The sequence below is a fragment of the Anabas testudineus genome, chromosome 13, assembly GCF_900324465.2.
Source record: "Anabas testudineus chromosome 13, fAnaTes1.2, whole genome shotgun sequence".
Classification (NCBI taxonomy): Eukaryota; Metazoa; Chordata; class Actinopteri; order Anabantiformes; family Anabantidae; genus Anabas; species Anabas testudineus.
The window spans coordinates 6,898,150-6,923,428 of NC_046622.1; the positions used below are offsets into that span (position 1 = coordinate 6,898,150).

The 25,279-nt window shown below is 42.3% G+C and overlaps 1 protein-coding gene across 3 annotated transcripts in view; it reads right to left on the bottom strand.

Annotated features, from left to right (window-relative positions):
* robo1 (roundabout, axon guidance receptor, homolog 1 (Drosophila)) overlaps positions 1-25,279 on the bottom strand; it is a 186,531-nt gene that overhangs the window by 97,703 nt on the left and 63,549 nt on the right. For 2 of the 3 annotated variants that reach the window (XM_026372846.1, XM_026372830.1), the window contains one exon: positions 8,214-8,540. In XM_026372846.1, coding sequence (XP_026228631.1) covers positions 8,214-8,540 — 327 coding nt within the window. Of the gene's footprint in view, positions 1-8,213; positions 8,541-23,297; positions 24,168-25,279 lie in introns of those variants that run through there. The other variant, XM_026372838.1, reaches the window with a different exon arrangement.

A 25,279-nucleotide genomic window follows, 5' to 3' on the forward strand; every position in this document is an offset into this window, starting at 1 on the left:
TGTATCCCCTGTTTGCATTTGTCATTGACTGATGGCAGGGTTGTGACTATCCACAGACATCAGCAAGCAGACTGCATTTCATTTAGCACAAGGCAGATCATTATCAGTGTTTGGGTCTACTGCTTACCTCACCAGCTCTTCCTGCCTGTCACGCTCCAGGCTAAGCAATATGCTACAACTCTGATAAAATTTCAGATACCTTTTTTCTCCTCTTTTCCCATCTCTTCGCCTTCACAGAGGCCTTTCTTACTCTCTCTACCTATCAAGTCACAGGAGAAAGACTGAGGAAAATCAACACGGTGGGGAAAGTTAGAGGGAGAAATAAAAATAGAGCCGATAGGAATGGAAGAGATAGCATGTTAGCAGGGAAGATATAGAAGTAGAGCAAAGACACAGTTATCAATCCACTGAACCTAAACAGAAACTGGAGGTCCCTGTTAAACAACCACAGCTTTGCCTCTTAATAGTCCAAATACTGACAGAGCACTTAATTGTTAATGTCACTCAGCTATCCAAAACCTAACAGAACCAGTCAGATGCATATATACTTTGTTTACTATGATATAAAAAGTATAAAGGTTGTATTTCAAAATTGCAAAAGCAACTGAAACTCATCAGTATCACTGACATTTCACTGCTCTTGTTTTGTGCAATAGCTGTACTTTAACCAAGAGTTCACAGCTAGGTGTCTATACTCAGCTGAGAGTTAGAGGGTACCTGAAAAACTGTCAGTAGGTGGTGAATTGGTACTCTGTCTCCTGGGAGTAAACGGTGAAGACAAGAAAAAAAAAAAAAAACACAACAGGACATCACAAAGTCTGTACAGGTTGACTTTATGTGGGCTAAGTGTGTCCCTTGAGCACATTTTTCTAACTTTGCCAAAATGTTGGCTGAAAATCCCCTACAGTCCTGTCTCCAAACCCCTTAATCCTCCCTAACTCCATCGTCACGGATCGAGGAGCATGATAGAAGGTTTCAAGTTATGGCTTAACCCAGGTTTAATAACCAGAGCATGTCCACAGAACACAACACCTCATCATATGACCAGACACCAGAGTGCCGGCAAGTGGGCACGGACTAACCTCACAGACACATAAACACACATACGCACAGCCTCTCTAGCCACAGGAGAGGCTCAGACCAAGAGCAGATTACACCTCACGACAAGAGTAATACCAAGGTCTCTGCCGAAGAAGCGGAGATTAGACCGAGTAGCATAAATTCATCTGGTTCTCACAAGCACTGATGCACACAGGTTACCACCAAGAGTGTTTATCACGCACGGATGATAGCAAAATACAGACCTCAAACTAATATGGAAACCATAGATGGTGTTTAAGAGGAGAAGAGTGGATGTACTTTGTTATCAGTCCTCCTCCTGAGTGGTGGTACAAAACCACTGGACTCAAGAGCTCACATACTGTATCTTATCTTCTTTAGTCTAGCTTGCACTTCATAATGTTAATATCATAATTCACTATCCTGGGAACCAGCAACCATCCTACCCATGATCCTATTCTGTACTATAGCCAGAGGCAAAGATTACATAGAGATGAATAAGCAGTCACTGTGGCGACGAAAAAAAAAAAAAAAAAAAAAAAACTCTGACGCACAAGACACCCTGACAGAAAGCTGTGCGGTAACGCTTGTTTTTTCATGGATATCCCAAGATATCTGGGCAATGTCATCATGTGTAAGTGGATGGACTGCAAACACCTCTACAGAAACAGAGGAAAGTGCTTAAAGTGGTCAGCATTCCTTCCTTCCTTCCATTCCTAACAGAGACGAGCCATTTCTTACATGAATGCACACTGAGGGAGAAAGGCATAGATAAAAAAATAAATGTGAAACAGTTGTGTTTAGCACATCTAATGCATTCTCTATTTTTATAGAGAGATCACAAAGGCAAATATCTATTACAAAAAGTCACTTAGTCAAGCTTCTCCCACTGAAGAAGTATTTTATGCAGCCAATAAAAAATATGTTATTCACTCAGTTATTGCACAATGTTCTCCTCAGTCCCACTTGTGATAATCTCCTGATGCAGATGGTAATGATACACAGAGAATCACATGAAATCATTTATTGGTCTGTTAATTCAGATTTTCCTTGTCTTAAAATCTAAAACTGTGACCAGCCTTGTATTCACCCTCTTATGAAAAGACAGAGAAGGAAGGATGAGAAGAGTTCTTGAGCACTTTTAGAGGGCACATCTCCCAGTCTTCCCTGGTCCAGCAGGCTGTCAGTGATTCAGGTAGAGCATGGAGTGATTGATGGAACTTCACACAGGCTCTTTTACTCACGCCTGTCCTCCTGCCCCTTTAGTTCATGTACAGATTTCTTCACACAATACTCCACTAGATGTTGTTCACTAGACCAGAGTACAGACGTTGAGAGATTGATGGCATCACATACAGACACAAACACACACCTGCACAATCCCAAAAGAGAAGTCTTGCTTCATCCGATCTTGTTCAATCAGAGGCTTAATTCTTATATAAACCAATGCATTCATACTACTCTCCCACTATATATGATGTGTGTTCCCTTTAAGGTAAGTGCCAGTGTTTACTGTAAAATAGCACAAAGAAACTACAATGTCTTGTCCTTCTTCCCTGTTATGGCTCTTATCTGCTGCTACATGGCTCTTTCAGCACAGAGCATTTTCAGCACTTGGTCTTGAATATGGACAGTAGTTTTGATGGATGAGGGCTGTCTGTGGGCGTGTTTATGCTTATGTGGTTGTGAAAACTATGCTACAAAAATCCCAAAATCAGTGTGACATTTGACACTTTTTCACATCACAGCATTTTCTTTCCCTTCACTCCAGCCTGTTGTCAGTTCAGTGAGAACTGTGTTTTGGGTTAAATAAGTCGGACAGTATCTGCTAATATAACATATTTAGTTCTAAGGTATTTTCCAGGTCACGCATGAGCAAAGCTCATTATCAGAAGCACCACACATTTTTGAAATGCATGCTCCGAAATTGCATAGAAATTCTCTACTCAGAATGACATTTACAATAGGTATTGACCAAACGGAGCGAACAGACATTCTAGGTTTAATTACACGGATTGCATTGATTTATGCAAGCACCCAGAAATGCTAAAGATGCTAGATTCAACAGACCACACACACAACATGCATGATAGAAATCACTGTTAGCACATATAGATTATTAGAAAACCAGTTAAATCTTCTCTGCAGAAGTTTCCTAAACACTGAGCTGATAGTTATGTAGTGAGGGGAATGTAATTAGACTGTAGCCAGTTGTTGTCATGTACTCATTTCAATAATAACATGGATTAAAATAGCCTTCAACAGCAAACACACATCAACTGTTAGGAACAAGATAAAGTGAAAATAACATATTAAATGAAGAATTTTTGTGAAAGCCAGCAGCATGTATTAAAAAACTTTTTACACCAGTATGCAACAGAGTTTTTTAAACTAGGCAGAATTGACAACCACACGCACACAAATACACCACTGGCTTTTGAGATTGTGGACGATGTCTGCATTCCAACATAAAACAGATTGGAGTGGAGGCCAAGAAGACTGTGTGGTGTGGAGCCCACGCCTCAGCTGCATGTTGACTCATGAAGCAGACCCTGGCTGTGCCGTTTGCACCAATTTGCTCTGAACCTCCCTGAGACAAATAACTGCCACAGAGCTGTAACACACTCTGCCTCCAGTCCCCTGGAAGCTTGCCAGCACACTCACTGCTGCTTCTGCTGCGTTTTAGCTGTCTTAATTTTTTTTTTTCCTGGCTGCTCTCATTCTATGTTGTTTCTTCTTTCTCTACCACGCTCACTTTTATAGTCTCATTTGCTTCTAAGCAGAAAAATGGGGTTAAAAGGACACAACATGCTGCCCCTCCAAAAACAGAAAAACAAAAACAGATGGAGAGATGAGAACTAAAAGTTGATGAAATTCAAAAGAAGAGAGCTGCTACACCATCGTGTAATAAATTAATGAAAGGCAACCATGACATATAAATAATTGCTCTGCTTGTTAGTTAGCCAGTTAGTGAAATAAGCTATTTCAGTCACAGATCTTGTTCCTTTTCAGTGGGAAGAAATAATGAAGAGTAGGGAGGGGTGAGGGCAGCGTAGAAAAAAAAAAATCAAGATAACGCAAACTCAGATGTTATGTGTCAAGAGAGACTGTTTAGTTTGGGAGTGGTTGAGCAAAAGACCCCCAAGTCTTTAAGAGCCAACAGATGTAGTGCAAGGGATTTCCTCCAAGGGAGACAGACGAGTGCTCAGACCAGTGGGAGGTGGCCATGCTGCCTTTAGGGAGGTGCATGCTAGCCAACTGTCCTCCGCTGTGCAGATGACCCCTAGGTGTGGCCCCAAATCTGTCAGGATGAGCCCTCCTTCAACACATCCAACGCCATGACCTCCCCCAACTCATCGGAGAGCCAGCGAGGGCCAGCTGGCTGCACATGCTGACAGAGATATCACAGAAGTATCGAGATCAATGAGATTCTGAGATAAACTTGGCTGAATGGAGTTATATGCAATGGACCAAAGTCAAGTAAACATCCATTTGCTTCTGTTGTTAGTGGCTGTAAAACGTAAACCCTGTCTCTGGAGAGAGGAGTTTGTGTGTGGATGCAAGGCCTGCAGCCAACCCTGTGCGGTCAGCATTGTGATGTCTGCCAGGCCACTAGACAGCAGGCCCTGAGGTTATCGCCTGCTCAAGTGGAGCACTGTGCCGTCCATTACCTCACTTTACTATCTCTGCATTTTTAAAAGGGAAACAAGCTATTCATAGAGCCTCTGAGGACCTCATGCAGAGTGTTGGGTAAACTAGGAAACTGGGAAACTACTGTGACACATCACAGAGAGTACAGTAAACTGCACACATATTGTATTGTGCCTATAGTGTGAACCTGTAGGCAACAGCTAAATAAGAGCTGGTGCATTTATGTCATATGTTGACATTTAACATACTGCAGCCTTCTGTCAAAGCTTGACAGATTCCCACACATCTGCATTCTTCAAAATGAAAATATTTTAAACTCCTTTAACCTCCTAGTAGCAAATTTCAGGGCTTTATTTTTAGTTCTTTACCAACTCGAAGTCATTGGATACAAATAGACATGTCTAACATACTGCCCATTGAATTGCCCGTCCAAAAACAAAGGTCACACATTCTAATATTTTGTTGGACCACCTTTAGCTTCAATTACGGCACAACATTCGCCATACCATTATTTCAATAATCTTCTGCAATGTCACATTTATTCCCAGAGTTGCATTAATTTTTCGCCTAGATCTTGTACTGATGATGGGAGAGTCGGACCGCTGCTCAAAGTCTTCTCCAGCATGTGCCATAGATTCTCAATAGAGAGTTAAGGTCTGGACTCTGTGGTGGCCAATCCATGTGTGAAAATGATGTGTCATGCTCCCTGAACCACTCTTTTACAATTTGAGCCCCATGAATCCTGGCATTGTCAATATGCCCATGACATCAGGGAAGAAGAAATCCATTGATGGAATAACCTGGTCACTCAGTATATTCATATTGACTATAGGTAGTCAGCTGACCTCATTCTTTGGGCGCATAACGTTGCTGAACCTAGACCTCACCAACAGCAGCAACCCCAGATCATAGCACTGCCCCCACAAGCTTGTACAGTAGGCACTAGGCATGATGGGTGCATCACTTCACCCCCCTTTCTTCTTACTCTGATGCGTAAGTTTTATTTAAGTAGATTGCTGAGTTTCAGCAGGTTACTTAGATATTTTCTTTGCGTGATGCATGCAGATAATTTGACCCAGATTAAAATGAGAAGCTACTCACTGCTTCAGTTAGGGTTAAATAACTTGTTGCCAGCTGAAAAATAATCATCCATGCAGTAATTATCTTGTGGGAGGCTCTTACCTATTTGCTTAGTTAAATCCAGGTGGTGACTTTTTTTTTTTTTTTTAATGGGCAGTGTATAAAGAAAACATTAACATAATAGAAAAATAATCCAATCTTTTGCTTGTTTAAATACACAGTGCAAACATGTTGATGGTAAAATGCATTAGCCTGGGATTTGGGTTAAGAGGCTGTGATATGGAGATTGTGGGCTGTACGCTACATGTGGTTAATGATAAACCAAACAAACTGGGTTCGCTGTGTTAGCCTGGCAAAACAGGACTTGTTGAAACTTGGATTATGTTTACTATTACTGGTGAGTAAGGGAAACTGTTAAGGCCAGGTTCTTGAAGAAATGTCTCCAACAAGTTGTGTTTTTAGCTTTTGAAATGAAAACATTAGAGGGGGACAGCCAGTCAAAGTAAACAGAATTGAAACCACAACTTCCTGCTTTTCAGTTTTATTGGAAATAAAAAGTCTGGTTGGACTCTCAACTAACCCTGAGCCTGAGTAAAACACCTTGTCCACAGTTTTCAACTCATGACACCACTGGTATGACAAGCATCAATTGAAAATGCTTTAAACTTTCTTAAAGACACTCACGAGTCACATTTATGGTTTGTAGTTTCTTCACACAGGAGTTTAAATTAAGCCTCGTAAAAAAATCTCAGTGTTTCTGGTCTTGTTCTTTTTCTGCCACCTTTTTTCTTCAGCAGAGTTTCGTCTCGGTTGCTCCAACGAAACATAATTACATGTAGTTAAGTGTGAGCTGAAGAGAACGGAGAGAGACACACCAACTAACCGAGAAGGAGAGAGAGGGCTGGAGCACTGTGGCTTGTCATTATGGGTCTGGTTGAACCTTATACAGAATAAGCAGCCCAAACTTGAGACTGAGCCAAGGGTGCACTGTACTCTCAGTTCGTGCAAGTCTTGTTTTTTCTATTTGAAAACCCACTTCTGAAATAAACACTATATATCATCTACTAGTAGGGAAAATATTTTTAGCTTTATGACCTTGGAAACTTGTTCAAGGTTCCAAACAATTCTGCTTTTTTGAGTTTTCCTTGCATTTATTTTTCATATGATTAATTTGTCTCTAAAGTGGTATAGAGAATTCAATGTGAATTGTGCAGATTTGTCATTGTCATCTCATTCTGACTGTTCTACACAGCATTTCTGCATACTATCTAACCGAGACTTCATCCCTCAGTACAAAAGCAGTGCACAGGAATACACTGACAGTGGCACTGTGTTCTGTTGCTTCATACTTAAAATTTCACTAATGTGACACAGAAGATGATGAAAGCTGAGCAGTTTTGTCTCGTCTATATATTCCAGACATCCCATTAATACAGCTTTTATCGGAAAATACACAGCAAGTAGCTATATGCCATCTGCACACACACACACACACAAACACACACACACACACACACACACACACACACACACACACACACACACACACACACACACACACACACACACACACACACACACACACACCAGTCTTTCTTTCCCCATCTTGATTAGATTACAGTGAGCGGGTTGGTGACAGCCTCTGGGCATGCTAGAGGAGTGGTTGATATCTGAGCTCTCCTCCTCAGCCTTCACTCTCAGTCAGTCAAAGAGAGCAAAGAGATAATATATCTAAAGAGCTGACCTCACCAACGAAAGCATCCGTTTAAGAGTCATGGAAACAAATTTGTTAACACAGATTATCATGTGCAAAGAGACTAAATGGTTAGAATGATTATTTACTCTTCATACATTGCATATCCACTGATTGCCAAACATTCTCCTTGCTAATATATCGCTCAGCCTGCTTGTTGAGGCTAGAGATGCTTACACACATAATACTTTACATCAAAGCCAGCGTCTACTGTAAATGTAGCAGGGAATAGAAAGAATCTTTGATGCTTCAGTGAAAAGAGTCAGAAAGCTCTTCATTAAAAGATGACTAAAACAGATGCAATCATTGCATTCCTCTCGATATAAAACCTCATATCTATCTCTCTGACAAAAAGCAGAATAAGGCCCAAAACAGAAAAGGCTTTGTTCCCATTGTAGCTCCTGACCACCTACCAAGGGTCCTTTAGAGGAGCACTCACCCTGGAATGATTAGGCCACTTCTCCCCCAGGGTTCCACAGGCCTACGGAGACCACTGGGCCAAACACATCCTTCCCATCTCCTGAGAGATTATCCAACTCAGTGAACACATTGAGCATAGAAACAGTGGAAGAAACTGGAGCCTGCTATTCAGCTCTACCAAAACCTAAACTCTTCCATTCACAGCCACACTAGAGGTCGGGGAAGAAATAGGAAGACATGCTGCACTTACTGGCTACTTCCAGGGAGGCATTGTGGCTCACTGCCTCTCCCAGGTAGTTGCGGGCAACACAGACATAAGAGCCTTCATCCGGCTTGCTCCGTCGTCCATGGACAATGCGTAGGAAGAAGAGGGAGCCACTGGGGAGCAGCATGCGCTGAGAACGGGGATTGTCCCTGTCCGTTTCCACCCGTTCTCCATCCTTGTACCACTCCACCGTTGGGGTTGGTCGCCCTTCTGCTTTACAGTTGAGAGTGGCCGGCTCCCCTTTAGAAACAATCAGGTCAGATGGGTGCTCCACAATCCGGGGTGGGGTGTCCTCTTGGCGTAGACGGGATCCTGAGAAGAAATGACATAAATAAAAAAAGTTTACATTTGTAAGACTTTTTTACAGTACCTCTTATATTAATACACCGTTCCTAATGTTCTGCTAAGACAGTGCTCAACAGATCATATTTAAAAATGTACGTAATATATGTACGGTATATTATATTTGCATAAAGAAAATATAATTAAGTGGTTGAATGTATTCTTTATGTATTCAGTGTCAGGTGAAGTTGATGCAAGTTAAAAAGATCAAATATTAGCACTGCTCCAGCTAAGTGAGTGTGTCCTTTTTGAGATCAAAGAGCAGTAAGGAAGAAAAAGAAGGCAACAGTAAACAAGAAGATGACACACCTTTAAGGTAGAAGGAAATTAAGAGATAGAAGATAAGATAGAGATCAACGGCATAGCTTAGCAACAAAATAGGAGATTGCACTACAAGAAAGACAGAGCAGCCAGCAGCAGTGCCAAGGGGGTTAACACCCCAGTGCTATCTCAGGTCATTACTATTGCTCTCCAACCAGTCAACTGTGGCTATCAAACCTGCTTTACATGCAAATTAGCTTCCTCTTGTTAAATCCTGAAGGGTGGGACTTGGTGTATGCATTGTGTTCCTACACACAACAGTGTGTGTCTGTGTGAGCGAGAGACAATATGAGAAAGCGAATTCTTCCCTCTCCTCCATATCTTCCAGCATAGACGTTTGGAGCCTATTCAGCCCCAATTAAAGGGAGTCAGGTCTAATTGGAGGCACAGGCCTGCAATTAATTTGCCCAGCATCCCGTGAACTTGCCACACTGCCTCATTTCTGTGCCCTCCGCCCATCCCCCATTACCCTCGCAATCTGGTGCTGAGAAGGCATGTTCCCCTGGTCGTCACGTTAGGTAAAGTCAGCACAATTAATGACAGCTCTGTGGAAAGATTAATCACTTCAACGCAAATGTGCATTGTGGTCAGTGAAATATAATTAATCCAGTACCCCAATGAAGGACATCATGATCCCCTCCTTTTAAGTCCAACCTAAACTAATTTTATGACTTGATAGGACTGTCAGGACTTTAATGATCATCAGAGAAACTCTTTATCAGACATGTTTCTATCAAAGTGTTGACTCTGAGCATGCATAATGTACACCTGTTGTTGAGACGTCATGTAGACTCCTTCTGGATGCAGTTGCATGTTTAGACTCTACATGTTTTCAGTGTTATTTTTAATAATAATAACATAAAACATCCAACATAGACTAAACCAGCAAGCTGATATTTCAGTATTAGTGGAAAGATGAAAAGTAGACAATATAATTCTTAAATGGTTTTGGTCCTTCATGTCATTTTATAGTCAGTCTGTGGCTATAAAAAAACACAACTGTAGACATTAAAGCATTTCCGAGAGACAGAAACAGATGGAGAATAAGAGAGATAGCATATCAAGCCTTTAGAAAGAATGAATTAGTCGGCATTCGTACGCTGAATAAAATTAATAAAAAATACATATCAGTGCTTCCTGACTACTGGAGCTCTTTGAACCACAGCTAGGCTAATTAACTCCATTTATAACCTGCTCCCGTCGCAGGCTTTTGACCGTATGCTAACGAGGACTGGCCCTTCGGTCCGGCTGCATATTGGAGCAAAGAGCTGAGCTAACACTCCTCGCTGCACTGGCAAACACTAGCCCATTACCACCACAGCCGTCCTTCAGACAAGGCAGGCTAATATGTTTTATTGAAGAAGACTTTGATGTGCTCCGTCACTATCTGCTCTCGGTCCTTCTCTGATTTAGATAGCTCGTTTCTAATTTGAAATGGTCTGAAGTTTGGGGATTTATGGGGGGAACCATTAACTATTTAGATGTGGCCCACTGTGAGGAGAGCTGTGCAGCAGGCAGCGCTGTGTTTGATCAGTGGCTGTTTACTGTAGATGATTACACCGAACCTGTATGATTAAGATGCACACTGAGAAACAATATACACTGGCTTAGAGTATCCTGTTACAGGGAAGCTGTTATGAATAAACTGGCAGATACATATTCAGCAGTTCATATCAAACTCTAATAAGTGTTTTGTGTGTGATTCCTGAGTGGGTGTGTGTTTTGAGCAGTGAGTGGGTGCAAGCATGTATCAGTTACACAATGCTATTATGCTGTCCTTGTCTCTGATTGAATTCATTGTGTGCATATGTGTATGTGTAGGTTTCACCGTGCTGATCCCCACAGACACTTTGAATAAAGCCAGTTACTTCAGCTCCATTACCCCTCACTAGGGGAAAAAGACCCAGGCGGTGTAAAAGATTATTCTGTCATGGCACAAAAAAACTCCCAGACCTCCCGCTACAGGTGCATGCTTTAGAAAGATGGTCAGCAGTTCCACTCTTTCCCTACAGTTTGCACCAAAGACCAAATCTGAGACAGAAACAAGAGAGGGGAAGAGTGAATACTTCACTGCTCGACCAAGCTGTTCAGCATCTCTTTTCTTGCTTTACTTTGAGTCATCTAACGCTCCCTTTATTTCAAAGCACTGCCCTTCCTTCTCCTCTGCCACTTTCAACCGCCCTCTCTCCTATTTTCTATCCCCCTCTTCCCCCCTTCTTCGCTTCCAGACAGGGAATGTGAGATGAGCTAATGCAATACACTGCCTCACCAAAGGGAAGCTGGGACTTCTACTGCAAGGATCTGATCGATTGATGCCTGAGGCAAGATTCTCCTTCTCCCTTAACCCTCTCACTTGCTGTAGTGCTCTCTGTTTCTTTTTTTTTTTCTCATTTACTCTTTCTCTCTCACACACACTCACACATACATGCAATATACACAAAGTTAAACTATGCTTAAGGGAGACTTTGCTCACTGTGGAGGTAATTAAAAAAAACTACAATTCTCTATGACTTTTCCATCACTGCTAACAGCAATGTCAGTAATGAACAACAAACCACTGGCACCCCATAGCAACAGAGAGCACACTAAACTGAAAAATGCTACACCCATCCATACAAGCACCACAAGGGTCCAGACCCAGACACTGACCCATATTCTCACATTATCTGTATGCATCCTAGGATTCATAAAGACCTTGGGGGTATTTACCCACTCTGTAATCCAGGCTGTCTCCCTCCCCTTCCTCCAATCATTGATAGACAGGGCATCATCATGAGATTTGTGATGGTTCTCAAGAAGCCAAGGTTATTCTATTAGCCATTAGATCACATAGCATCCACTGTATATTAAGGTTATGGCAGGCATATTCATATTGATTTATCTGTGTCTTGGGGCTACATTTACAACTTGCAACATCAGTGGATGCCCCATGAATTTATATATAGGTAAGAATGTTTCTTCAATCTAATTAAAAAATGCTGTGCATAAGAGACACAGTGATACTTATCATGCAAATATATCATAACATAATATGACACTGAGCAGAGTGGTAGTGCATTGGACATTAGGGCCAACAACCAACAATACTTCAATGACAAGAGTTTCATGGTTGTATCAATGTGTGTATTTAAACAATACCTCCCAAAGTTAGTTGTGGCAGAGTTTCACTGAGAACTCTCAATGTCAGTGTAAGTAGCCAAGATGTCAACTGCAAGAAAAAGCAATGCAATCTGCTCTATAGCTTTGTACCGCTACAAAGCTTACGTGTCTGGGAGGCAGCAATCGATCTTGCTATCTGACTGAAAGTATAGAGTGAGACTCTGAGCAGCCTGAGGATAAGAAAAAGTCAGACATGGTCAGCTCTGTCAGAGCTAGGGTCATTCCTTAAACACATGCATGTTTGGCCTTTGCAATTAAAAGCTCATGTACTCCCAAAGGCAACATCATCTGTATTGCATTTTTATTACTAATCACTCTCCACTGGGTTAATCCATATAAGTAGGGCAGGCGTAAACACGGAGAGAGGCAGAAAAACAGGGCACAATAGACAATAATAATCACCTTTTCACAGTAATAACTCCAGGTTCAAATCCCTGAATGTAAAGTAAATGTGCCTCTGCCTCACAGCTCTTTTCCATAGCCCCTATCTTGGCAACGTGCAAGAGAGAGGAAGGGAGCCAAGCACCTGCCCTTTACCCCAAACACACAGGAGAGAAGGACAGTGAGGCAATTTAGATCTGTTGTCACTGTGGTCTCTTGAGGAAGGGAGACAGGATAATGTGTCTACTTCCTTGAACGATAGAACAACTTTACAATGCTGGGTCATTCAGTTCAATTATAGATTTATTATGAATTAACCTGCCCCAGAATTGCATGTTATTAAATTAACAATATTGTGGTAAAGTTTAATTTCCCCCATAAAAATGCCCAAGGTCACAGAATCTCATAAAGATGAATACTAAAACTTAGAGGTGTTGCAGGAGCCCGTGCCATATCATCACACCCCTTATCAGACGTACAGCTGAGCAATGGCAGAGATATGGAATATGGATTTGTGATAAAGAAGGCCAAGCACAGTAGGTCACTCCCTATCTACAGCCCCATTAATCTGTGATTAGGGGACTTAAGAGGGATTTATGGCAGAGATAAGAGCAAAGGGCGTGTCCCATGGGGTAGCCAGGCGGAGACTGGAGCCATGCCTGCTCGGGATAGGGCTGACCATTAAATGACTGAAAGCAAAAGAAAAGGCACCCTTTTCTGTTGAATCAGAGAAGATAACAGAGAGAGAGGGCAGCGATAAGAGGGAGAGACGGCAACAGAGAGAAAAGGCGAGGTACTGTATTCCCGCTGATCAGATGACATTAACAAGAAAGTGAAACCAAATCTTTTACCATTTTAACTTCAGGATCCCACCCTGGAATCCACCACTTGAATGACTTTGCCAGTTGCATCAGATCAGACCTGTTTTTAATGTTACACAAGGCTATCGCTTACACTCCTAAGAGGCAGGATTAGAGCCCCGTGCGTGGTTGTGTATGGGGACCCAGAGGTGGGGTGATGGAGGGGGGGATGATTGATATCTTTATGGCCTCTTCTTTTCCCCATCTCTTTGTCTCCTTTTACCAAACAGAATGGGGTTTGGTTACTCCGTGTATACTACAGCAGCACTTGAGAACAGATATTTGTTTCCCCCCCAAAAAAAATAAATAGTACCACTGACTAAATGTGTGTTTAATCATGTCTGTATATGCCGTTAAAGAAATTCAGTCTACAAACTCACAAAAGGTTACAAAGCTCCTATGAAATCTTCTGCAAACTGTTGCGCAAACATGACACAAAGCCTCTTTCAGGCTAAGACATTGACTGAGGATAAGGAAGTAAGGAGAACAAAAAATATAATAGTCTGCCTATTGTGGCATCTCTGCCACATCACCATTTGCTCATTTATTTTCAAAAGGACAAAATTTGCTGACGATATAACAAACAAGTGGCTCTTCTTCTATTGCTTTGGGCCTGGGCTTAACAAAAAAAGCTTCGGGGCTCTGGCATAATCACAGATACATCTCAGGATAGGAGCCAACAAAGGTCTCAAATCCTGGAGCATCAGCCCCAGCTCCTGGCTGTGTCAGCTGGGAAACACATCCTTGGCTCTCCCCTGGCAATGTAGGCTAGTCGAGGAGTTAGACAGAGCAGGGGAATGCTCCTTTGGGAGGCTGGGGTCTATCCTGCTCTGGGGCCCCCATCTGGAGTAAAGACAATAGGAGCAGTATTTCCACTTCTGCTCAAGGGTTTCCCCAAATGGTCCTGACACATTCATAAGACACAAGGCATGATCGCACGTATGATAAAGGAGTGCTGAGGCTCATGAAACACCTCCTAAGTCAACACAAGGAGGTCTTTGTTTTACCTGTCTTTAAAAACTCATATTTACTCTATTATTCATACTATGTGCTAAGATCTGCTCTCAAAATGTAAATATTTGCTATGATTTCACACAGCACAAAGACTAGCAGTGAAATAACAATGTTTAGTAAATGTGAATAGACAAAACAAGGGGGAAAATATACTATAAAATGAATTTTTAACAGAAACCCAGGGGATGCAATTCTGGATGAGTTGCAGCGCCTCCTGATGCCAAGCTGCTCCAGTGAGTGTCATTAGACACAAATAAAATCTGTCAAAGTCTGTAGAAGGCCATGAGGGCAGAATTCATTCCTGCAGGATAAATGCAGTTCCTGTGCTTTATTATATCCATTCACTGAGACATGGAAGAAATCTGTAGTGGAAGAGACTGGAATGCTTGTTAGGAAGCTGCCTGTCAAATTGGCTCTGGAGACCAGGCAGATGGGCTGAACAGAGCAGGGCGGATGCAAGCAAAGAGTCAGTCTGTCTTTATGGGTGTATGTCAGTCTGTCTAATATCTATCCATCAATCTATCCACAATGTGTGTGTCAGTGTGTGACTTTGAGCAGACTCGCAGACTCCTCAAGTTGACCCTGCATATTCAGTGCAGTGACCTAAAAAGAAAACCCAGCTGTACCTCTCATGAAAGAACTCCAACACCGGTGTCAAGGATGTCATTCCTGCAGCAGAGCACAGACCCCAGAAAGAGAGCTGTAATTAATATGGAGCCCAGATGCCAGGCTTAGACTCTCTATCAGGAAGCTCCTGTATGCGGCTCAGTCGAGGTTTGGAGCAAGGAGGGGATTACGGGAAAGAAGCACAAGGGAGCAAGAGTGGGCAATTACTTCTTGTTTTTATTTTCCAGCATTGCCAGTTTTAATGAGGTTTGACCAGTGCAATCTCAGAGATGCATCAATACAGCATGCAACAGCAGGACAGGGGAAGCAGGAGTAATTGAATATACTGGCACATTTATTTCCCAACAGGGGACAGCAAAAGTCTCACTGCTGACTTCTTCAATGAGCTGCTAGACTCAGAATCCTCACGAGATTATTGAATTGCACTTCAGCAAAACAATTTGTTTAGCATTTCAAAAAACAATTACATGGTTAAAAGCAGGTTTTATACGCATATTTTTGCCAAGAGTAGATAATGATGGCTCTATTTCACATATTATCACTTGATTTCAGAGGAATGGGAACAAAAGTGCATGTTTAATGTAAATAAAACAAATTCATAATCTGCTATCTGCTCAGTTTTGTGTCCATAACAATGTGAAACAGAGGTTTTCCTTTCCCAAGGTCACTCTGCAAACTGGCTGCAGTATTTCTGTTCCTCTGACCTGCCATGAGGGGACTGTGATAAGTGACAGGGATTTGTGGGAAGGCAGGAGAGTGACTGGAGAGCAGTGAGAAGGAAGAAGGGCCAGCACACTCAGCTGGCACAGCCCAGCCACAGGGAGTATGGCATTTGGGCTCAGTGCCAAGAAAAAGAACAGCTCTGAAGGGATGCCAAAATGAATCGGGGCAGGCACGGCTAAAAAGCACCTAATGCTTTTTAAATGTTATTTAGTTGATGGCAGAGGCTGATACAGGCCTACTGCTAACCCAGTGTAATATTACAGTCCCTGAAAGCAGAGCTGATGACCTTAACCACTTATGTAGGCTATTCTAAATGTTCGGCCAAACACACTCTGAGGCAAATCTCAGACAGCTGGGTGATGAAAGGGAATTTCAGTCACAGCAATACAATGGTAGAGTGGAGAAAGCTGTCATTTCTTCGTGGTGCCCTTTAGGTAAAAGGGTAAGAATGGAGCACATAGTGCTGGAGTGACAATGTGTGCAATCAGTGTATGTGCATGCATATATGTAACAGTGGTTTAAAAGGTACATTGCAGCTGTGGATATGAGGTATTATTAAAGTGAAACGTGGCTTCCCGAGGCACAGCGTAGGTTAAGACTCGGTGGAGCCAGTGCTTCATGTGGCAAAATCCCAGAGACGGCAGCATGGGCCTGCTGAGTGGGGCATGGCCCGAGTCCAACCAAATGGAACACAAATTGCCCCAAACTGTTCAAAACCTGGCCTGGAAAAATCAAAGTGGGATGTAAGGCATGCCATGTGATGCACAGTAAATATTTGGTCAAAATTAATGAAGGGGCAAAGTCTGCCAAGAAGCCTTTTTCTAGACATCCACAGAGGGGAGACTGTGCCCAGTCTGGCATTAAAATGAAATTTCCTTCTGCAGACAACTGCTCCCTGGCCTGTCTGCTTTCCAGCACCCACTTACCACGTCCTCTCCTCAAAACACATACCAACTGTCCAGGTACACAGTGTATCTAACGAAATGCCGTTTTCTTTTCAAGCTATAATTCAAACTGACTTGACCATAAATCCATCCCAGTTCCTTAATTTCCATCTGTCCGTTTCAAACATTTGACAACAGAAACACCGTCAGACATCGGAATGGGGGGGAGGGGAGTCAGATCTGTGAGAGACAGCTGTGATGACAAATACAAGAGTGGAAATGTCCCTATCACCAACAGCATTTTCCAGTGTTTTCTATGTGGAAATAACCACCCGGAGGACATTTCTTCTCTCCACTGTGAACAACAGGGAGGCTAGTCATTAAAATTTAATTTATTTGACAATGCTTTTTATTTACAATCTACCAGTCAGTCGGCAGCATCACACTGCAAAAAGCAAAGCAACAGAACATGAGTGCAAATGTAAAGCCTATATATGCCATAAATAGAAATCTAAGCATTTACCTGGTGTAATTTAAAAAATCGTGTAAAGGCATAGGTTCCGATTAATTAAAGTTGTGGGGTAAGTAACACACTCTGATTGTTTTTGGCTTTGTCTACCCCGGAAGAAGAAGCCAAATCCACTTCATGATGTCAAAAAGATGACAAGTCCATCATTTTCATTAAGGCATGCTGCAGAGAGCAGAGTGGAGACCGGAGTGAATAGTATGCTATGATTAGAGGACAAAATGAGAAGGGATAAACACCACCTGTCAAGATTCAGTGCCAGAAAGAATCACAACAGTCAAGTAGTACAACATTTATCACAGACACCTGACAGACGTCATCAGACATTTTGCAACTATGTCTTCTGAGCCAAAAATGGGAGAATGCATGCAGGGAAATAGGGATGAGGCTCTAAACCTTGTGTGCATAATGGTTTGAACAATAAGCTTCCGATTAAGACTCGCTCACAGACATGCAGCTGAATGCAAAAGCAATTTTGTACTTAAAGCTTGAACAACCTGTCTCTCAACTGGTGACTACAATTGTCAGTGAAGTTGAGGTTTTATTGTATAAGAAGAGAGAAGACGTGTGGAAGGAGGACTGTACATTTGAAGGAAATGGTGACATGGAGGACAGATAAACAGCTCTGTAAGTCCTTCAAAACTCTAAAGTATTTAAAGGTGAAACTTCAGTACAAGTCTAAATCATTCATTCAGAAGGGTTTAACAGTGTTTGCACGTTTTACAGAGCGGCCCCACACACATTAGGGCAAAGAAGAAGAAAAACAAAGTTTCATAATTTTGTGTTCATTTCAATGGTGACATCTGAATTAAGGGAAATGTCACCAGTTCACAGAAAGTGGGTAAGCCTGATGATAGATCAGGATTAGAGCAAATCTCCCAACCCCCGAACGACTCTGTATTTACACGCTGGAAATTCACCCATTTATTTGAATCCTCCTCACCATGGTTACAGCTGAATGGTGGGAGCAGCTCCAAAAGCAGTCCTATAATAATGAATTTCAAGGTCACCTTCTCATTAATTATGTTTTCCAGCACTTCCTCTTAAGTGGAGCGCACTCCTCCTACTTTTATCACTCCTTTGTGTGACAGAATTAGCCCCCTGGAACCAGTACATAATCAGTCATAGTCAGATGAGTTGCTGACGCAGCTCTGGATGAGAATGTATTCTGAACATGAATCTCCAAATGCATCAGTTGCACTGTGTGGATTGGAAAAAAAAAGACGTTTCAAAATGTAAAATGAACAGGAAATAATGTTTGATATGCAACATGAACCTTGTCACCAGAGGGAATCTTAACTATGACAGATTAGCTCAGAGGAGGAGGAACCAAAGATATTTATCAGCTAATTAGCAGCCTCTCTTTTAACTGCTAATTTAATCTATTCCTCTCAGTCTCTCTAATGGCATTTTCCTCTGTCAGTTATAACCAAAGAGAGGTTTAGCATTTCAAAAGTGTATCCAGGCCTTGCAATGAGAGGGTAATAGAATGGTCACAGAGGCTGGGAGGAGGCCCGAGCCTTGGGAGTGAAAAAGAAAAGATGGATACTGGGTAAAGGCTGTCCTCAATGCCATCTCTCTGTCTCCCCAGCGGAGAAAATGAAAGAGAGGGAGGTCTGAGCCTTTTTAAAATGCACAAGGCAAAGCACCCCACTGTAGCACAGCTTCACCGCCACAGAAAACACCAGGCCCAGGGCAAGTCTTCTGGGAGTTCCTGAGTACGCACAATTTTGGTACACGAGGAAGTCTCATGGCTACACCAAACCCTAAAGTCCACACTGAGGGCTTCATTTTAACCAGGAGTATTTACTCAGCACTTCTCTAAATCACATCTCCCCAGATATGCACTTTTAAAAGAAAGAACAACACCAGTGCCCTTGCCTGATTTTTCCATTAGTATCATCTTAATCAGCACATTTGCTTCCATGAGAGACCAATGCGAATATGCAAGAGAGCCAGATCGAGAGCATTCCCAAAGCTGGTGTATCATGGTATGTTTGACTACCCTGTCCTCCCGTTCGTCCTCTGTTCTCCCCCCCCCTCCATCCCCCTCCCACACCCCGAGGTTGCCTTTGTGTTGGCGCACACCCCCCTCTGCTCTCCTCACACACTCTCAGTCCCTCGTGAACCATTCTCTTCCCCTCCTCCATGCCTTACAATCACCCTGTTAAGGCGACACAATGCGGCCTCCCCGTCCCTACAGGCTTTTTCTGCGTGTCGGCCTGTTTTATTTAAGAAAGGCTTGACGCTCACCAACCACAAAAAAGGCAAGTCTTAAAAAATTGGGCCAAAACAAAAAAAAAAAAGAGTGGGGGATGGGTAAGAGGATGAAGAGATTCCTTAAGCCCCCTTTCACTACCCCACACATACACAAGCACACTCCCCACTTCTCAGTCTTCTCACTCACATCTATATTAGTGGAGTCATGGGGAAACAAATCCACACTAATGCCAAATTAAGTAAACACGCATATGCAATGTAGAATCAAATGTGGATTAGCGTTATGTAATTTGACATTTTTTTTATAACAAGAAGCAAAGCTGTGGGAAATCTAAGCAATTTGTGAACTGAGACAGAAACCAGACAACACCTTTCATCGTATGAGGACACGCCATTTATCACTTCCACACAGAGTGGCGATGGGGGAATGTTTGTCCTCCACATCAGCTGTCAGAAAAAGACGCATTAACTACACTGACGTGAGTCTAATATCCTGGACATGCCTGCTGCCTTAAAGTATCAGGCAACTCCAGACTCAAACGCTTAGTACACGAGGTTACGTTGACTACTTTAAAGTAGGTGGCTTAACTTTGCCTGTTTATGCGTTTTTAGAGTTTTCACTGACAGACATGATGCCTGCTAAATAAGTCAAAACAACATTTTTAAGATGTAATGAGCAATACTGTCTTCAAACGTCACCATTTAAACTGAAACCTTGTGAGACACAGCACTTGATTCCTGAGAAATTTTAAAATATTAAGAGATTGATGCAACGGACACGGGGGTACATCCTTAGTATTAAATTAACTAAATGCTCTGATTCGTCTTGCAGTAGTGTGTATCAGTCAGGTTGCAGTCACAGCAAACTACTGACTTCAGATAGATTTGTTAATTAATCCAATTAAACGGTGCTTTTAGGTCATTAGAGAAAGACTGGTGTGTGTGTATGTGGGGGGTGGGGTGGGGGGCATCATTAAGAGTCACAGCCTAATTTATCTGCTCTCAAACAAACTGCTCTGAAATGTTTATCTAGTCACTCATTAATGACTTAGTCATGGCTCTTGTGAACAGGAAGAGGACACAGCTGCCTTCCCACATTCCTCCACATGGTTTCACTAAGCCAAAGTCGGCCTAATCCTGCAACTTAGGGCGTAAAAGCCTGCTTGATTTGGATTAGGATCAGATTAATGTGTATTAATGCAAGTTATAGAGCTATAACCCTATGGAAAACGTCACCTCACACAGGTGTGAGAATTTTCAACTGAAGTAAAAAGGCGACACAGCCGACGTTTGACATTTTCCATTACGTTTCTCAACACTTCACCAGACATGGGTTCAGAAGGTTAAATTAAAAAAACAACATTTTTGTGCTATTTGGAAAACCAGGAGCCTATTTCATAACACTGATAAAAAAGTAGGATCTGTGTGAGAGTTTGTTTTTAATGAGCTTGTTTTCAGACCATAGTAGATAGTCAGACGACAGGAGACAGAGATGGGTCTCACCTGTGGTCTCTGGTCATTAACTGGCTCTGGAGCCTGCTGTGTCCTGTCATATCATCATGATGTAGGAGGTGGAAGGCCTCTGCAATTTATCAGCACTTACGAGTCAATTTGTCAAGACCTCTGCGGCTAGGTGCTGCTGGGACTGGGGCTGATTACCAGGGCACCACTCCCGCTGCCCATATTTTTGTCATCACTTGTACCTACTCACACTGCTATGCTTGTTTGGAAATATAATCACCCAATGAGTTTAAGCAACATGGTTGTGCTTTTTAAAAACAGAGATTTGCCTTCAAACAGTGTTTTAATATGTATCCTAACAGCTCTTATCTCCTCACACTAATCTAGAGTGTCATATTAAGTGTGAGAAGAGGAGCCACCTTTTGCCCTCATCTGAATTGTACCTCTGAGGTGTGTACAAGGTCTGACGAACACTTGGAGGAGAGATAACAACCATTTAGTGTACAGCAGGAGGACAGATCACCTGATAACAGGGCGGGACATGAAAGATGGAGGTGTCAATTACAACCTTCAGACAGAGCACGGCAGTATTAAGCAGGTCAGTACAGGTTTGACAGAGCAAAGGTCATCTTATCTCTATGTTTATTTTACAGATACAAATGGTATAGAAGTCTTTCTTACTACCCGGTCGGCAGTGTAAACATAATCCACAGCGATGTTACTAAACAACATTAGATTATTAACATAAGAGAGTTGATACTTTCCCTACTCTAGAAAGACGTAGTTAACCCTCCAATTAGCAGTAACCTCGAAATCTTCTATCCTGGCAAGTGGCAAGTAATCCAATTTTCCTGACACTAGGGTCTAATCCAAGAGCAATCCTCTGAGTATCTGCTGTCCAGTCTATCTCGGGCCCTATTCTCATGCCTCTCCTCAGAATTTTTTTCCCCCAGACATCGCCACAGCTAGGCGTAATTGGAAACCCTGGTGTCTGTCAGTCTTTCTTACAGGACGGGATCATTACTGGCCTGGCACCAGCTCAGGATTCGGCAGAGGGTGGAGCAGAGGTAAGGGCCGACTAGTTCTTAACGCTCACTTTTGACCCTAAGTCCTGTTTAGGTGTTACAGTGTTTCCTCAAACTACTGGGATTTCAAAGGCTTCCCCATAAGACCACATCTCTGCCCTTTGACAGAAAAAAACCCCTCTCGGTTCAGACAGCCAATCAGGAAGCATGAATATAATTTGAAAATGGATGATGAAATTCGGCAGAAAGACACTGGATGAATGTGTCCACCAGACATCAAATTAAGACCTGAAATAGAAGGCTGCTATTTTATTGAGAGTGTTTTAAGATGTCTTACTAACTGCACTGGGTACAGTCATTTCAGTTCGACAACGACTGAAATCATGCACACAGGCAGCACTTTTAGCGACATCTGGAAGCAGACTACAAAATTGGCCAGGTAAGACCATAATGCCTATTCAGGTTTAAACTTGAAAACAATTATGCTGACTATTACTTTGGTAATTATATAGGTGTGTTGGAGGTAGGATAAACAGTGGTAGAAGGCCTGGATGTCACTGCTGTTATGAGTATTAAATAAATCACTTCATAAAGTTTAACAAAGCCTTTTTTTTGCCCTATACTGCTCTAATTTTACGGGTTTAACACAAGTTTTTCTTTGTTTAAACTGTCCCACTTCGTTCCATTCAGGACACACTTTTCATAATGTCTTATAATGGGGAGGCAGGCATTTGCTTCCTCATAACTCAAAAGCAACTGACCTGGAAAACCACAGCTATCATGGTCCAAGAACTCTATAGAAACATCCATGTGACGAGTGAGGGAGAATAATGTGGAAGATAATAAGGAAGTATAAAGGCAGCATGAAGAGACAAAGATAAGTGAAACCAAGCATCAGCAGCTCCACAGAAACTGAATGAATGCAAGTTAAAAGCAAAAGTGAATATTAAAAATCTATGTTGTAAGATTTTCATTTTAAAACGTATAAAAAAAAAACTAAAAGTTGCAGTCATCAATAATGGACTCATAAGATTCACAACATATATGGAGACATGGGCTCCTCAGGGGCCGGTGCTGTCTGTTTGACCGATGACTGCTGCTCTCTCCGCTGATTCCGCATGGCTTCAACACTTTATGTGTGCTCAGCTCTTAAGAAAGTTAGACAGCGTCTTTACCCTGAGAGCTGACTTTCCTATTCAAGAGAGAAGTTTTGGCTTCCTCGTCTGAAAGCGTGACGCTGAAAATCCACATCAGAAGCAAGGCCTCAAATGCCCTCAGTGTTCCCAGAGAAGCCTGATGTTCAAAATGGGTTTTCTTAAATCTCTGGTAGGATCTGGATCTGCATTTGCCCTGCAGCAACCATTGAGATCCTTCAATAAATGATTTTAAACTAAGCCACGCTGTTTTGCCTGTATAGTCCTATTGTAGCTCCACTCATAATTACAGAGATAAACTGTTCTCCTTTAATCCAAAATAAACTTGTGAAAAGTCTGAGATTGAACTGTGGACAGTGATCACCGACTTACCTGAGCACACATGGAGAAATCCAAAGAGAAATACAAATCCAATAGAAGTTGGAGACATCATTCAACGTCTCTCCTATGAGAAATGCTCTTGTGTAATCCAAATTATACCAAACACAACTTAGGCATCCATTCCTTCATGACAAAGTGTAAAACAAAACCTCAAAAATCCAGAGTTCGGAAAACTTAACACCCAGGTTGAGAAAAAGCCAAATGTCACTGGGAGCTCGCTTTGGCTTCAAGAAGAAGAAGTAGAAGAGAAGGGCTGCGAGGTGGAAGAAAGGAAACAAAACGGCTCCAAACAGCCCCAAAGTTCAACACGTTTACTTTCAGTAGTTCAGCTGGACTGAATGATAGCATGTGTTAAGACTGTGGGAGAATAAGCTGCGTCTCTGCTGCGGATCATCCCGTGGCTGCCGTGCGCTCAGTGTCCGGCCAGACGGTCTCATTCAAAGCATTTAGTTCTTTTGTGCAAAAGGAAAAAGAGGAGAATGAATAAATCCACTGCAAACTTCTCAGTCCAAACGAGCAGGAACGAGGCTGTGGTCCAGGCTGAAGGCTCCGTCCCTTTGCAGTCACATTATTTCAGTCCAGTTTTCAATCTGTCACTTGAGATCGGAAACTTTGCGAGTTGGTCCTGTCCTCCCTCATCCGCCAGATCCGCGCACACGATCAGTGCAACTTTGCCATCACTTCTGTCCCGTTTTCTCCTGAGCTGCGGCTCCCAGCGAGCGTCGTGTGCGTCGCAGACCCCGAACCTCAGGCGAGAGGAGGCGAACACGGATTCATATTCACAGCATTTCATTCAAGAAAAGCGGAATGGCTCTTCACTTGGTATGCGCCTTTCTACCCCCTCCATGGAGCCGACAATGTTTCCCAGAGAGGAAATTTAACCTCTTCCCGCCTGGATCCCACTGAGCAGCGCACAGTCAGAGCGCACAGCCAGGCTACTGGATGTTAACTGTGTCCGATAATAAAAGAAACCTTATTAAACTATTTGGACGTGTTGTTTTATTTCTTTCTGTGGTTCCTGGGTAAAAGAAATGTAACCTGTTCCTAAACGGTCTTAACAGCATGAACCTGGAACCCAATAGTTATTATTTAATGGTTCTAACATACTTTGAGGTTTTGTTTTGTCTCCTGTGGTTTCATAGTCTTTTCAAATTTCAGTATTAGAAACTAACTGAGCTATATGAAAAACTAAAACATGATGTGGACTCCTGCACACGGGCAACGTGTAAAACCTTAATTATTAAATATGTTAGACTAAGAGCTTCATGCATAAGGTTTGCTAATGGCTCCCAGGCCTTTGTGATATTATTAAAAAAGAAAAAGTGACCTCGCTGCAGGACACTATTCATGATTACATGTGCTTCATTTGAATTTGGATAAATGTCCTTGTTTCTCACTTGTTGTCTCAGTGCTGCAAACATACTCATCGTGACAATGTGTTATTCATCTTTATTTGCTGTTATTTAAAATGTATTATTATTATTGTAAATATTGTTATTTTAGGTTGGATGCCTCCATGATGGTGTGATAGGCTGCTATTTCTGTACCCCCTCTGAAGAACAACAAACTTTAGACAGAGACCTGGAATGCATAATTCATAACCGTGCAAGCTATCTTCCATTAAATGATCAAAACTGTGCAGGAAAACATGAAAACAAAAGAAAGAAAGAGGAGCTGCAGAAGACTTTCCCGTTTCCCTCTCAGCTCAGATCATCTCAAAGCTCCACTGAACATTTGTTACCGAGCAGCGCCCCCCTGTGGAGGTTGTCTGACCTGGTCTAAAGGAATCTGTTCCCAATAAATACTGAGCATATTTCACCTATAGTGGGTAGTAAAACAGTCATCGAGCCCAGGGGTTCGCAAACAGCTTCATGGATCAGATACCTCTCAGAGCAGACGCCCACAGCTGATGAGGATCTTTAATCAGACATTTAATACTGCAGGCTGGGAAACAACATGGAGACAAATCACGC